At 47.2% G+C, this 15,080-nt stretch overlaps 1 protein-coding gene across 4 annotated transcripts in view; it reads right to left on the bottom strand.

The window, feature by feature from the left end:
* Positions 1–2,122: 2,122 nt before the first annotated feature.
* Positions 2,123–15,080, bottom strand: part of STAMBPL1 (STAM binding protein like 1) — a 43,976-nt gene continuing 31,018 nt past the window's right edge. Inside the window, exons 9-11 of one of the 4 annotated variants that reach the window (XM_074999531.1) lie at positions 13,023–13,135; positions 8,141–8,240; positions 2,123–3,569 (exon numbers count right to left, since the gene is read on the bottom strand). In XM_074999531.1, coding sequence (XP_074855632.1) covers positions 3,513–3,569; positions 8,141–8,240; positions 13,023–13,135 — 270 coding nt within the window. In that variant the 3' untranslated portion in view covers positions 2,123–3,512. Of the gene's footprint in view, positions 3,570–8,140; positions 8,241–8,378; positions 8,514–13,018; positions 13,136–15,080 lie in introns of those variants that run through there. The other 3 variants (XM_074999530.1, XM_074999532.1, XM_074999533.1) reach the window with 3 other exon arrangements.

Raw genomic sequence — 15,080 nt, 5'->3', positions numbered from 1 at the left:
TGCATGAGTATGCAAATACAGAACTATTTGCAATTTCTAGAAGCCTCATTGGCATAGCACTGCCAGCAGCAGCATTATGCTCCGGGGCTGTGTAGACGTGCCCTTAGAGCAGCGTTTCTTAAACTTTTTGAGACCACACAACAATAATAGTTTCCTGCAGCACACTTGTGAACATTTTAGTTGTCAGACCAAAACCAAAATAAAACCCCGAAACAGCAAAAACAAAGGGAAATCATTTTGTCAGGTATCATAGCAAAGAAGAAGTAACATTGAGTCTGCTTTTAATAATAGAAAATATAGACCATCAGTGTGTTTTTTCCAAATGTGTGGCACATCTGTGTGGTGTTCATGGACCATCAGTGTTCCATGGACCACAGGTTAAGAAAGTGTCCTAGGGGGCGTCTGAGCTACAGGGGGCATGGCAAGGAAAAACAAACAGACCCTTAAGTAGATATTCCAGCCTTACTCACGCATAGGCACCTAAAGAGATGACCTGCATTTCAGAGGTGCTGAGTAGGCCCAAAAATGAGCTATAGAATCTACTTCTAGGCTACCACCACTCTGTAGTTCAGGGATGGTGCGCTCAGTCTGGAGCTGGACTTGGCGTTCCTGGATCTAGCCCCCAAGGCTTGGTGCTCCCCTCCCCAGCATCCAGCCCGTGCGGGGGTGGGGGGAGTGGAGGGGAGAGCGCTGAGCCTCCCCGTCTGGAGCAAGGCAAGCTGGGGCTGGCTTCAGCCCATGGGCTCTGATAGAGTGTGGGGAATCGGGGCGGGGGGGCGGGGGGGAGACAGGAAGTGGTGCCGCACAGTGCTGCTGCTTTTTCCCCAAGCCGGGGAAAGGGTAGGGGGAGTGGCTGCACTTCCAAGAGGCACCTCTTATTGGCCAGTGTTCTAGCCTATCAGTGCAGAGGGTTGCACCGGGGGAGGGGGGGCACAAAGCCATGCACATCCAGGGCTGTCACACAGGGAAGTGCTGCCCCCCCCCCTGCCCCCATCTCCAGCACCTGCTCCTGCCCAGCCCCAACTTCTCTCCCTCCTGCCCCCACCACTTCCACCCCTCCCACTAAGCCCCCCCCCCACTCCAAACCCTCCTGCACCCCTCCTCCCACCCAGATCTCACACACACAGTTTGCTACTGCACACACCCTGTGCCGCCCCCGCCCTCCCAAGCCAGACCACTCCCCCTCTTCTGGTCAGATTCCCCATTGGCTCCTGCACCACTCTTCCACCCAGGACCGCCCCCGCCACCTTCAGCCTGCACCCCACGCCTTCCCACCCAGACCCCAGATTCCAAGACCACTTCCCAGCAGCCCCCTCCCAAACTGCTCCCCCCCGACTTTTGGCCCAACCCCAGAGAGGCCCACAAAAATGTACTAGCCCTTACACACACCCCCGCCCCCCAATGCTCTGGGGCTGATGTGCGAGGGGAGTGTCTCTTTTTTTTTTTTCAGTTGGGGAACCACATCAGCAAAGTTTTTTTTTAAAGCTTCTCCCTTTTGTTCCCTGCCCCCTCCTGGCCCATTTGTCTATGGGTCAGTCCCTCCCGCAACCCAGAAAAGGTTCCCCACCCTGCTGTAGCTATTAGCAAATCCGTCATACACACAGATTTTGTGTGGGAGCTGACCCATTCTTTCAGATAATTGGCTCACATGTGTCAGCCAAAGCAGGGAAGAATTGCTCATAAAAGTGCTGTCACAGCGCTAAGCTAAGGAGAGCAATGAACTGGGGCTTCAATTCAGACTATACTAATGGGTAGCTGTGCTGACTGCAGTTCTGTGACATTTTGGTGCTGTGATTTTTTTTGGCTACTTCCAGAGGGCAAGCCACATATGTTGACCACACAAAATGTTGATCACACAAAATGCCCTTGGAATCACCGTGCGAACAGCTAGAAAGATTGCTAGCACTTGGTTTTCTCTTGACTTTATTTGAAGCTTTTTATTTAACTTATTTTACCACTGGTTTAGTTAATGAAATAAATGGTTAACAATTTTATTCTCACTGTACCTATGGATGCTTAAGCTGGAGTGGTGCTATTAGGAAAGTGCATATACAATGGTGTTATACTTGTGTAGGTCCCAGGCTATTAGTAAGACAAGGTGCATGCGTTAATGTCTAATAGGACCACCTTCTGTTGGGAAGCAAGTGGGCTTTTCAAGTTTACACAAAGCTCAGCTACAAGTCAGTCCCTGTGTAAGCTCAAAAGCATCTCTCTCACCAGTTGGCACTGGTCCAATTAGAATCTCTCTCCAATCTTGCCTCAGGAAAGTATCTAGTGGCTACAGTTACACCAGGAAATTTTGCAGGCAAAACCCCAGTTTTGTCAATAAAACTTGTGGGGCACACACACACCAAATGGGATTTGTTGACAGTCTTAGGACAAAACACCGCACTTCTGCTGGAAGGAAAAGCTTTGTGGGTGCTCTGGGGGCCCTTCTCTCCACAGACGGGACATCCACAACAATAGGCAGCTCTGTCTGCTGTGCTTGCAGGTGCCTGTTTTGTTGAGAGCGCAGCTTCTGTGTGTGGCCACACACTGTCAACAGAGGTTTTGTCAGGAAATCTCTTCCAACAGTGGCTTCTACCAACAGAGCGCCATAGTGTAACCTTAGCCACTGAGTCTGTCAAACCACTGGTGAATATGTTTCTCAGCAATAGCCACGGAGCACTGTAACTGTGCCTTACGTCAAAGTTGGGAACAGTTACCAAAACATGGATAGACAAATATGTAGCTGCAGCTGATATAAAAGCCACAAAAATTATCTGTGGATATGTAGCTGTCTGCAGACTTGCATGGCTCTGTGGTGGACTGAGCCACCAAGGCTCCCCGCCTCCCACAGCCTGCTTGGGAAGATGCATGTGGGAGCTGTGGGGAACCTGCATCTTGTTGCGGACCCTGCACCTGATTGCGGCTGGGTAGGGAGCTTGGGGGAGGGGCACAGCTGGGGGTGGTGCTCAGGCTGTCCCCTCATGCTCAGTTGTCCTACATCAGCTTGGGACTCTCAGCAGGGCCAGAGGCCTGTCCTTGGTCAGCTACTGGACTCAGGTCTGAAACGTTCTGAGGCTTGTGAGTGCCCATTCCTCCAAGCTGACCTGGCGTACTCTGACCGAGTCAACTCCGCAGCATGGGAGTTGAATATCTCAGCTGAATGCATTAGGCTGGCTGTGGATTGTCAGGGTTATAGACCACTGTTGCTGGGAAAGCACTGCTGCACAGAAAATATCTAAGGACAAGGAAGCTGACCTCAGCAGTCCCGTACGTGTTTTACCAGTGCTGTTTGTTGCTCACTTTATTGTTGCATCATGTTAGTCAGACACATTTACAGATTTTTCTTTAATACACTGTGAACTTTGATAACCTCAAAATGGCAAGAGCAATAAATATTAAACCATTAAATCTACAACATATAAATATAAAACATCAGTAATTGCTGAAAAACATCTTAGGAAAATCTGGCAGCCATTTTGCTACTTGGGGCCTCTCCCTGGGAGGCCAATTATCTTCCATCAGCATCACCTCAGATCCAACACGACTATTTTTGTTTCTTTCACAACTACATGTTTACATGTCTGTAAAAGAAAGCAAATCATTAGTCACTGAAAGCAGCCAATGAAGGTAACATATCATTTGAATGTCAGGCAAAATCAAGGCACACCACTTCCAAACCAATCACAAGAGAGCCATCCCATATCCTGTATGCATTCTTTTATGCAACAGCTAAAGAAAGAACAACAAGAAGTCCTGTCACACCTTATACACTAACAGAACATAAGCTTTTGTGGGCAAAGTCCTGCTTCATCAGAGGCATGTAGTGGAAATTCCAGGGACAGGTATAAATACACATGAAAAGGAGGGAGTGCCAATCAAGAGGAAGGCCAGAGTTAATGAGGTCAATTCAGTCAGGGAGGATGTGGCCCACTTTCAGGAGCTGATGTGGAGGTGTGAATACCAAGAGAGGAGAAACTGCTTTTGTAGTTGGCCAGCCATTCCCAGTCTCTGTTCAGTCCTTGATTGATGATAATATCTGCAAATGAATTGCCGCTCTGGAGTTTCTCTTTGCCGTCTGTTTCTGAGGTTCTTTTGTTGCAGGACGGCTACTTTTAAACCTGCTACTGAGTGTCAAGAGAGGTTGAAGTGTTCTCCTACAGGTTTTTGTATGTTACTAATATCTGACTGGTGTCCATTTATATCTTTGTCACTGAACACTGACAAGTGCATAGCACACCAGTCTTGCCCACCTCTGTCAGTATTGTTAAAGTGTGTGTTAATTGAGAAAAAACACGTTTACCCTCTGTGCAATGCTAGTAAGCTGCTGCCTGCATTCATCTCACAATATCCGTAGTTCATGCCATAAGGCAATATTTAAGAAAGCAAAGAACAATAGAACGTACGTCAGAACTGCACACCCCCCACAGGCAGAAGAGAAGAACTACCATTAACTTCAACAGCAGCACAGGTCAGCTTGTGGTCAGCTTTTGAAAATCCCACCTCAAAGGAAATGAGGGACTTGGGTTTCATCCTTTTTACCCGTCTGCGACTCCCCAAGGGAGAGGCTGAATCTGTCACTGCAGTTAGTCTTGTTCTTATTCATCAATTCTGACTAACAAATAACATTCCAGTAGTCCTATTTCTGTAATTGCCAGGATAAGGAACCTTATATTGCAAACAACTGAGCAACAATTCTAATAATGCTTGATGCCTATTTAACAGTTCAGTCACAGATTCTCATTACAGTCTATTTAGCCATGGAAGGTGCACACTAGAACCTCTGACCACCTGACTAACTGGAAAACTACTTTGTGGTTACTGGAAGCTGCAGAGAGACTGGTGGAACGGGTGAAAGGAAGCAGGGGTTCAATAGCGAAAAATTATCCTTCATAGAGGCTGTTAGCTCTGCAGGTTTATTGGACATCACAGCTGGGGAAGTCAGTTGTGATTCTTTGTTAGGAAAGACATCTCTTTAACTGGTCATGGAAAACTTCTGTGGGAATTCACTGACCTGTTGGCATGGAACTACTGACCAACTGATAAGAAGGACAACAGGAGTATATTTTCCATGCTCAGGGAACACTTGGACATCCTAATGTGGTAAAGCTTCTCTTCTGGCTGATAATATTTCTCAAGTTAGTCAGAGAGCTGTTCAAGGCATTTACTGTTTACTTCCTCTCAAGTAGTGATAAGAAGTATAACCTTTGTTTTACATTTTACATGGAAACAACATCAATAACCAAATTAAATTCGGCTCTGGTGTGCTTATAGATAACATATAATCTAGACCAGGGGTTCCCAGCCTTTTCCAGACAGGGACCCATTTTGACAATTCAGGAGGACTTGGTGACACAAGGCAATTCAAAAACTGGGGGGGAAGAGTAAGGAAAGAGAGTGGGGAGAGCAGAGCCATAACTAGCTAATTTTGTGCCTGAGGCAAGAATATAAAATTGTGCCCCCTCATGTTTATACATTTATAATAGTAAAGGGGAAATATATTAATAAAATAATAACACTACATTTCCACCACCACAATTCTGACTACCTATAGTAATTTAGTGGGGAACTGTGAGTCACAGATTCAAAGACTTCATTTAAAATAGAACAGTTGGTTAAAGCAAACAGGAATTGCAGTGGTATTTACACTGATGTTAATTAAAGTGTAAACACCATTCTGAGGAGAAGCTAGCAAAAACGGTGCAGGTACTAAACGAGGAAGGGAAGTGGTATGGACTGATTATGAACATCGATAAAACAAAAATAATGGTATTCGGAGATAAGGAAAGAGGAAGGAAGATCAGTGTAGATGGGACTGAACTAGAGAATGTAGAGAAGTTCATGTATCTGGGGAGCAACATAACATATAACCTAGACCAGGGGTTCCCAGCCTCTTCCAGACAGGGACCCATTTTGACAATTCAGGAAAACTTGGTGACACAAGGCAATTCAAAAACTGGGGGGAAAGAGTGGGGAAAGAGAGGGGGGAGAGCAGAGCCATAACTAGCTAATTTTGCGCCTGAGGCAAGAATATAAAATTGTGCCCCCTCATGTTTATATATTTATAATAGTAATTTCATAGAAAAGGGGAAATATATTAATAAAATAAGAACACTGCATTTCCACCACCACAATTCTGACTACCTATAGTAAAGACACTCCTCCCCATACTGTTTCCCCCCGCTTAAACCTCACAATCAGCAGCTAGGGGAGTCACACTCAGGGGCTAGGAGTCACTCAGGTACTGAAGGGGGCTAGGGGAGTCACACTCAGGGGCAGAAGGGATGTCTCATTCAGGGGCTAGGGGAGTCACACTCTGGAGCTGCAAGGGGCTAGGGAAGTCACACTCAGGCTAGGAGAGTCACATGCAGGGGCTGGAGGGGGCTGGGGAGTCACACTCAGGGGCTAAGAATCACTCAGGCACTGAAGGGGGCTCGTGGAGTCACACTCATTGGCTGGAAGGGTCTAGAGGGTGCTGGGGAGGAGTCACACTCAGAGGCTAGGTCACTCGGGCTGAAGGGGGCTAAGGGGGTCACACTCAGGGGCTAGAAGTCACTCACGGGCTGGAGGAAGCTAGGGGAGGCACAGGGCTGATCCCCAGCCGGTACCACCAGCTGCAGGCATCCTGCTGGGGTCTGCAGGGACCCCATGTCCTGCAGAGCTTGGAAGCCAGGGAGCTGATCAGCTCTGCCCTCCCTCCTTCCCAACCTCAGCCCCACCTTACCTGAGCTGGACACTGCTCCCCAGGTATGCAGTTCTCTGCCCTGCAGCTGAAATGGTTCTCAATGTAACTAATTGGCTTAACTGCCTGATGAAGTAGGTCTGTCCCACAAAAACTCAATGAATAAATCATTTTGTTAGTCTTTAAAGTGCTACATTTCTGCTGTTTGTTTTGCCTGATGGCTGGTAATCCAATTAAGAAGTTGAGAACCACTTCAGGAGCATGAATGGCTTCTTAATAGCCACCTGTGGAGCCGCCCAGCCCAACCGGCGACGCTTTTGAAATGTAATCGCGACCCATGTTTGGGTCCAGACCCATAGATTGGGAAACCCTGATGTAGACTGCAAGAAGGAAATAGCAACTAAAACAGTGAAAGCAAGAGCAAGTTTGAAGGCAATGGATAAGATCTGGAAAAGCGAAGTGATTAGCTTAGGAAGGAAGCTGAGTGTCTTGAAAATGTGTGTGAAAGATTCAAAGAGCAGGATATTGGCATTCAAGAGGGGTAGTTATAGAAAGATCCTGAGAATAGGATGGATGCAGAAGGTCACCAATGAGGAATTATAAAGGAAGATAGCGCCAAAAGAGAACCTACTGCAGAAGGTTATACAATGGAAGTTACAGCTACTTGTGCATATTTGCAGCATGAATTAGGAATGAAAAATCAAGACCCTGGTATTTGGCATAATGGATGGTTTGAATAGGAGAGGCAGACCCCACAGAGAATGGGCAGATGATATAATAGATTGGTGTGGAGCTAGTCTAGAATTTAAGCCACTCTGCATTGGACAGGGGAGGATGGAAGGAAATGGTGAGAGAGGCATCAGACACCAATGGGCACTGACCCCATGGTTATTGTTGATGATGATGATGAAGAATACTACCAATTAGATAGTATGCTTCTAAAACAGTCACATTACATCCAAAACTCTTTTTAAAACCAGTTAGAACTAAACATGTTTACAACATAACCTGCAATTCTCTCTTAACTTGCCTGTGAGCTTTATCTACCAGGCCTCATCATCATCAAGCCTAAATTTAAGTTATCTTTTTATATTTTAGCACATTCCTATTCAACATGTACAAACATCACTTTTACCGGGGACAGAAGCAAATATCAGGCATGCAGACACCAGGAATACACCTGTCAGTTAGGAAAGGACCATGAACTACACATGGCCCAAGGACACCACAGGAAAATACAAAGAAACTCAAACTTAAGCTGGTGTAACTTCTGTTTACCACATGGGCATTGGTGAAAATTTGGAGGGACTGATGTTTTTCTAAGATACACATTCTGATTCAAACAGGAACTGATTCTGGGAATACTACAGCCAATATTAAACAGCAGGTAAGATTAGGGGGTTCCAACAATGATCACATCTTTGACTGCTCTGTTGGAACATGTTAAGAAATATTTTAAAGTAATATACCTACATTAAATAGTCTAGGCTCTTTAGTATGCGGGTGAAATCCCTTCTTTTTGCAAGCAGAAACTTCAAGCATGCCAGCATTAGTAAGCCTGAAGAACCCAGTGCTGGAAAGCAAAGAACAAAAGTGACATTAGGTTTGTAGCATTAAAAGAACTTGGTTCAAACAAGAATTATTCAGTCTAACACAAGTTACTTGGTTCAGTACATCTTAAGTGGGTGAAAGTTAATGGTCTGTGACTTACAGGAAATCAGATAATATGATAAACGGTCCTTTCTGGCTATGAGTCTATAAAATAGAAAATGCCATGCCAGATACAGCTGGTGTATGCTCCGAGTCTTCATTACAAATCAAGTCACTATGATGAATGTTCGTAACACTGAATAAAAAATAGAGCATCAGAATTACAAGTGGAGGGGCTGGTCCTATACCAGCTCTTACTCAATGCTCAGTCCCTACTCCCAGGAGTAGTCCCACTGAAGTCGGCACTACTACGCAGGGGAGAAAGGCCTGCTCCTATGAGTACTGAGTTAGCACGATTCTTCCAAAAGGCTCTGTGCCCATTTCACATCTGATGTAGAACCTTCTGCTGACGACAGTTCCTTTTGTTAAGTTTGAAGAGAATAATGAAAGACCAGTTCCCATCCCCAGCCCAAAGCCCAGGCAGATTGGTATGATGTGGGGCTCTACTACATGTACTGGAAGGGCAAGAAAAGGGGTGAACAGACCCCTGCCTCTTCTCAGCTATCCAAATCCTGGCACAGCCACATTCCAGGCTGTTATTGCCATGTCTGGACCACAAGAGCAATCTATGTCATAGAACTGGAAAGGACCTTGAGAGGTCATCAAGTCCTGTCCCCTACACCCACAGCAGGACCTATCACCATCCTCGACAGATTTTTTTTTAAAAATCCATTTTCCCCAGATTCCTAAATGACCCCCTCAAGGAATGAGCTCACAGCCCTGAGTTTAAGCAGGCCAATGCTCAAACCACTGAGTGGTTCCTTCCCCCAAGCTGGCACTGCAGCCTGTACAGGGCAGTTTTGCACAGGGTTTCCAAAGAGTTCCCTGGACCTTTGCCGCCTGTTTGGGGTACGTGGAGACAGACTGCTGCGCTCCCTGTGATGCCAAAAAAATGTATATGCTGGCTATATTCTTTTAGCCATGGTGAGTTAAGATAACCTGCAGCTCCTTGGTAGAACTGCATTGCTAGTGATTACACCCATGTGCTTCTTATCATTGCGCACTTTCAGCTTCAATTTATAAATTGTTTCTAAAAGGTTAATGGGTCAGCTGATGTTTCAGAGATGAGTGAGATGCACAACAGATATTGTAGGAAGAGCAATGGAAGGTATTATAGATGCTTATAAGCAATCTACCGACCTGCTACAAATACCCAATTTTAAAAGCATGTAGAATTGCTCTACTCAGCGTTTTCCAAGGGCTAGTTTCACAAGGAGTGCTTGCAGAGGCACTTTGACACCTAAGTTACACATTTAGGTGCCACTGGCCATCACACAATCACTACTGACCAAACCCTGAAGGTCCCTATATTGCTGGTCAGGGTGACCAACTTTCTTCTCACAAAACCCCAGTCACCCTTGCCCTGCCACTGCCCCAACACTTCTCCCAGATCCCATCCTCCTGTGAGGCCCCATCCCCCGCTCACTTTCATCTCCCTTCCCTCTGTAACTTGCTCTCCCCACACTCATGCCTTCATTTCCACCAGGCTGGCTCAGGGGGTTGGGGTGCAGGAAAGCTCTAGTGGAAGGTGCAGGCTCTGGGATAGGGCCAGGGATGAGGGTGCCCTGAGGGGGGTCCAGGCTGAAGGGCTGGAGTGTAGGTTCAGAGTATAGGATGGGACTCCAGGCTGAGGCAGGGCATTGGGGTGCGGGAAGAGGTACAGGCTCTGTGCTGGGGGTGCAGGTCCTGGGGTGGGCTGGGAATGAAGTGTTTGGGGCATAAGAGGGGGGCTTCAGGTGGGGACAGAGGGATTTGGAGGGCAGGACGTGGATCAGGGCTGGGGCAGGGGACATGAGGGCTCCAGCTGCAGGGTGTGGGTACCGGGGTGGGGCTGGAAACGAAGGCTTTTGGGGTTCAGGAAGAAGCTCCCATCTGGAGAAGAGGGTTGGGGCACGGGAAGGTGAGGGTCCAACTGGGGGAGTTGAAAACCAGAACCCTGGCAACCCTACTCCTAGTAGACATGTGCCATGCCTCTAAATCCCAAAACCATCCCACAGCTCTCAGCCTGCTCATGCATGAGCCCTGGTGGGATTCTCAAACTAGGTGTTCTCCTGCCTATCTCACTGGCAGGAACCAACTTGTTACATTTGCTACAACTATACTCAACCTGCACAAAAGACAGCTCAGAATTTTCAGAACAGGGTGGTAGAGCTGCAAGTCCCCTGTAGCCCAGCAGTTAGGTTGCTCCTCTAGCATATAGGAGACCAAGGTTGGAATCCCCACTCTGCCTGATTTGGATAGGAACTTGAACTGAGCTCAAACGTGAGTGCACTAAACTTCAGGTTATTCTGAGACACAGATCACTCAATTGCTCCTCATGGAGCTGCTACATCTTGTATAATTACATATCCGTTGCAGCAAGGACTTGAAATTGACTGTCCACCACTAAAGTGGATGCACTGATCACTAGGATGTACACTTTCAGGCTCTTGCACTAATGCTGTTTCTAAGGGGGATTCTGAACACCGAATAATTTAGCGAATAGGACATGGGAGGCTTAATCCATCAGTTAGAGCAGGTATTAGAAAACAGGTCTCCCACATCCCAAGTGAACACCCTAAACTCTGGGATGTAAGCGATAACCAATGGTGGTAGTTTCTGCTAGGAAAGCCTGTGCATTCTTATGCACCTAACTCCAGGGGAGGGGCCAAGGCTGTGAGTTCTGCAATTAGCTACCTGCAGCTGGCCCAGGCTCCTGAAGCTCAGGCTAAGGGGCTGTTTAATTGTGATGTAGAGTTTGGGCTTGGCCTACAGTGCAGGTTCTATGAACCTGTGAGGTGGAGGGTCTCAGAGTCTGGGCTGCAGACTGAGACCAATTGTCTGTCTACACTGTACTTAACCAGTGGACGCCCTTCTGGCACAGGCCAGCACAGGTGTGCAAATGCAGCACAGACCTATCCTGACTGCTTTGATGGATCTGCAATTGTGAGGGGGTGTGGGGTTTCGGCTGGGGCAGAGGATTTGGCTGTGGGAAGGAGTGCAGCGCTTACCTTCGGTAGCTCCTGAAAGCGACTGGCACATCTCTCTGGAAGCAGCACCTCAGCCAGGAGGACCAGGGTGTTCTGTGCACTACCCCGTCCACAAGCACCTGCCCTGCAGAGTCTGCTCGCAGGGCAGAGGGAAGGTGCTGGCTGCTTCTGGGAGTGGCACAGAGCCAAGGGAGCTAAGCTTGCTTTAGCTCTGCTGCCATGGTCAACTGTTAGCACCCAAAATCTCCCACTTTGGCTGAAGTAGCCTCTGGAAGATAAGAGCCTGATTCCAGCCAGGGCCATCCCAGGCATGAGCAGAGTGCACAGCTGCACTGGGCACCACTACATGTGGGACACCATTTTGCCCCACATTAAATAGTGTCCTATGCTGTGTGTGTGTCCGCAGCGCAGCCGGAGGTCAGTGCTGCCTGAAGCAGCCCTAATCCCCTGGCCTCCGCTCTGCCTCCCAACTACAGCCACCCAATTCCCTGGCCCCTCCACCCCCACATCCCCCTACTCCACTTGCGGCTTTGTGGCCTAATCCACCATCACCTCTGCTCTCCCACAGCCCTAGCCCGCAGCCCCCCAGCTCTGCATCCTGGCCCTGGCTGAGTCCCTCAGGTCCCCAGGCCCGACCCCTCCTCTGCCTCCCAACCCACAGCACTTATGGGGTGCACTGCTCCTCCTTCTACCTGTTCCTCCATCAGCCTCCCTCTCCTGCTCCCACAGCCCTGGGCACAGCCTGCACCCTGCAGAGTTGCTGTTCAGCTCCCCGGGAGGGAGGGAAGGTGCCGATGGTCGGGCTGCATAAGGCACCCGAAGTCATAAGGACAGCCCTGATTCCAGAAGACTCCCAGTGAAAGCGGGAGGGCTGGAAGCCTAATGCCTAAGCCCTTTGTGACTCCAAACCATAGGCCTGGTAATACATAGAGGAGCAACATTGTCATACCTTTATAAATCTGGCCTGTAGCAAATCTCTTTTAATCAGCTTTTGGTTATTTATTTGTACTGTACTTATCTCAGTGCTCCCAATGCTTCATGTTTTTCACTAAGAACAAGTTAAAAAGCCTATACCATCCACCCTCCTCACTCAGGCCAGGTCTACAGTCGGCTGAAAAGTCGGCTGCAAAATTCCAGCTATGACAATTGCATAGTTGGAATTGATGTACTGTAGATCAATTTTACTGATGGTCTGCACAGCAAATCTCCCTTACCCCTGCTGACGACGAAGAGTACCAGGACTGACTGCAGAGCCCAGATAGTTCGATTTAGCATGTACCCACTAGACATGCTAAACCGAACCTCAGAAGAGTGACCCTGAATGAGCTGATCTTCTGGTAAGTTCAGATGTACACTGAGAAGAGTACAGTTTGAATTTTGTGAGACACCTGAGATCCATGAGTCCTAGAACTATCAATATCAAATGGGATTACACCCACTAAGTGGAGTGGAGCATCAATGTTCACAGAATTTAAAGGTAAGAGACAAAGAGGTCAAATAAAAGTGCATGCCCAGGCTCATCAGAATGCAAGCCTACATTAGAAACCCAGACATACTACAAACTTTTTTCCCCTTCACCTTAGCTGACATTCAGATGCTGTTTTGCAGGTGATCTGGCTTTGAGATAGCAGGCTAGGAGAGATAGCTAAACATTACTTAGAAAAAACAGAACTCACTCATTATGTTTTGGTGAGCAAACAATTGCAATTGCCTCTGGTAACATTAGCTGATAAGAACAATGAGTATGAAGATCAACGCTGGATAAGAACGCAGTTTGTGTTGGATGCGTCTACAAAAGGAAAAGGAGAGCTCTACATAGTGAAAGTATTTCTTAATTAAGTCAAGGTCAAAAACCTATTCAAGAAAAGCCAGGATTTTGTAACATGAGAAAGTGTGAGGCTATGTCTACACCAGAGCATAAAGTCAATGTTATGGCCCTCAGCTCAATTTTACTTTGTGACTGTCTTCACTGCATACATAATTAGGCTGATTTATCGGGCGCTTAGGTTGACTTGCTTACCTCGCCCCTCCCAGGCAGTGTAACACCAAGTTCAAATTCAAAATGTCATATTAGTGCTCGTGTGGAAACAGCAGTACTTTAAATTGATTTTATCGGCCTCCAGGGGTATCCCACAATGCCCCAAATGTTTCTGTTTGGGTTGCTTTCACCTCCACTGCCCCCCAGGTGTGCAGGAAGTAGGAAACAGAAAGCCTGGCAATTTGAATTCATTTTCTTTCTGGCCAGCATGTTGATTGCATCTACCCATGATTTCTCAGGATTGGAAAAGAGTTCCTGCATGGAGCCATCAGGAGAGGCAGGATCTCATTTCAGCTGGCAGACTAGCCCCTGCCCCACCACATCACTTGCTGGCTGTGCAGTGTGGACCATGCTTCCAGACAGCAGCAGGTCCTGTCCTGCGTGGGGTGAAGGGTTCTTCCCTGTGAGAAACTAGTTTTCATCACATTTTCCAGGGCTCATTCTTAAAAGCTTCAACCTCTGAAATTTACACCATGCACCAGGGAGCTGGCCCCCTGACACAGAAATTTTATGGGGCTGGTCCCCCAAGGAAGCAATACTCTCCCTTCCCAAATTGCATGGCTCAGGGAGAAGATTTCCTATGAAGTAATGGAGCTTGTGGGCTCTCTCTCTTTACTAGAAGAGGCAAGGGACTCCATTCTTTCCTCAACTTTTCTATCTTCTATTGCTTCCTTAATTTTTAATTCTCTTCTCAAGCCGCTAGTACTTCTGACGGGATAATGGCTCCTTCCAGTACCCACAAGACACCAGTGCCTTCTGGGATCCTTTCCTTCTCTTCTGCTTAGTCTTGGGGATTCATAATGACTGTGGAGCAAATGTTTCTAAATGTCTCGTCGCCTCATGTTGGAGATGTCAGTACAATGGCCTCCCTATAGCGTTCCTCACTTGTGTGGAGACGACTTACAGATTTCCCTCTCTCTGTCTTTTCAAACCTGGTTCCTGCAGCCAGACACACTAGCGCTTTTGTATTGTATCTTCTTTCCTTAAGAATAATTTGAAGTCTTTCCCTAGTCACATGGAGACAAATTGTTTTACTTGGGCATCATGGGCTTCAGCTTCTGAAGCCCACCTGTTAGCCGGTTTTTTCATGGGAGGAAAACTAGCTGAGCAACCTGTTGACATAGTACAGTCAGCTGGGTGTTCCCACAACACATTTGTTAAGGGTGCTTCAGTTTCTGACACCCACATGTTTGGTGGTTTTTCACCAGGACAAAACTAGTTGAACTCCTCAATGATATGGTTCAGTCAGCTGAGAGCACTCAGAACACATTTAGTAAGGTTCTATTTTAAAGTCACTCCTCTTTAAAAAGGTGCAGAATGAAGCACAGTCCAAGCAGTGCTCACTTAGAAATGTAACCACCGCATGGTGTTCTGAAAGATGGCTGTGTGTCTTCAATGGCAGGGGAATGAGGGCAATGCAGGCTGGGAAGATGACACCACACACCCACAGCCACTTGCGGGGCATTTTTTCCACAATGCACCGGCAAAAAAACCCAGAACACTACAGGGCTGAGGGAACCGTAGGATAGGTTCCCACAGTGCATTGTTGCAACAGCTGAACTTTGGTGATTTAGTACTAGGTGAATGCACTAGGTCGCCTTTGTGGGCAGATGCGGACACTCAACTAAGACTTTATAAAATCCAGAGTTATAAAGTCGAATTGAATAAATTCAACTTTATTTCATAGTACAGACAT

Source organism: Carettochelys insculpta, chromosome 7, assembly GCF_033958435.1.
Source record: "Carettochelys insculpta isolate YL-2023 chromosome 7, ASM3395843v1, whole genome shotgun sequence".
Taxonomy (NCBI): domain Eukaryota; kingdom Metazoa; phylum Chordata; order Testudines; family Carettochelyidae; genus Carettochelys; species Carettochelys insculpta.
Note: the sequence above shows the minus strand (reverse complement) of the source record. Positions and strands in the feature narration are given on the sequence as shown.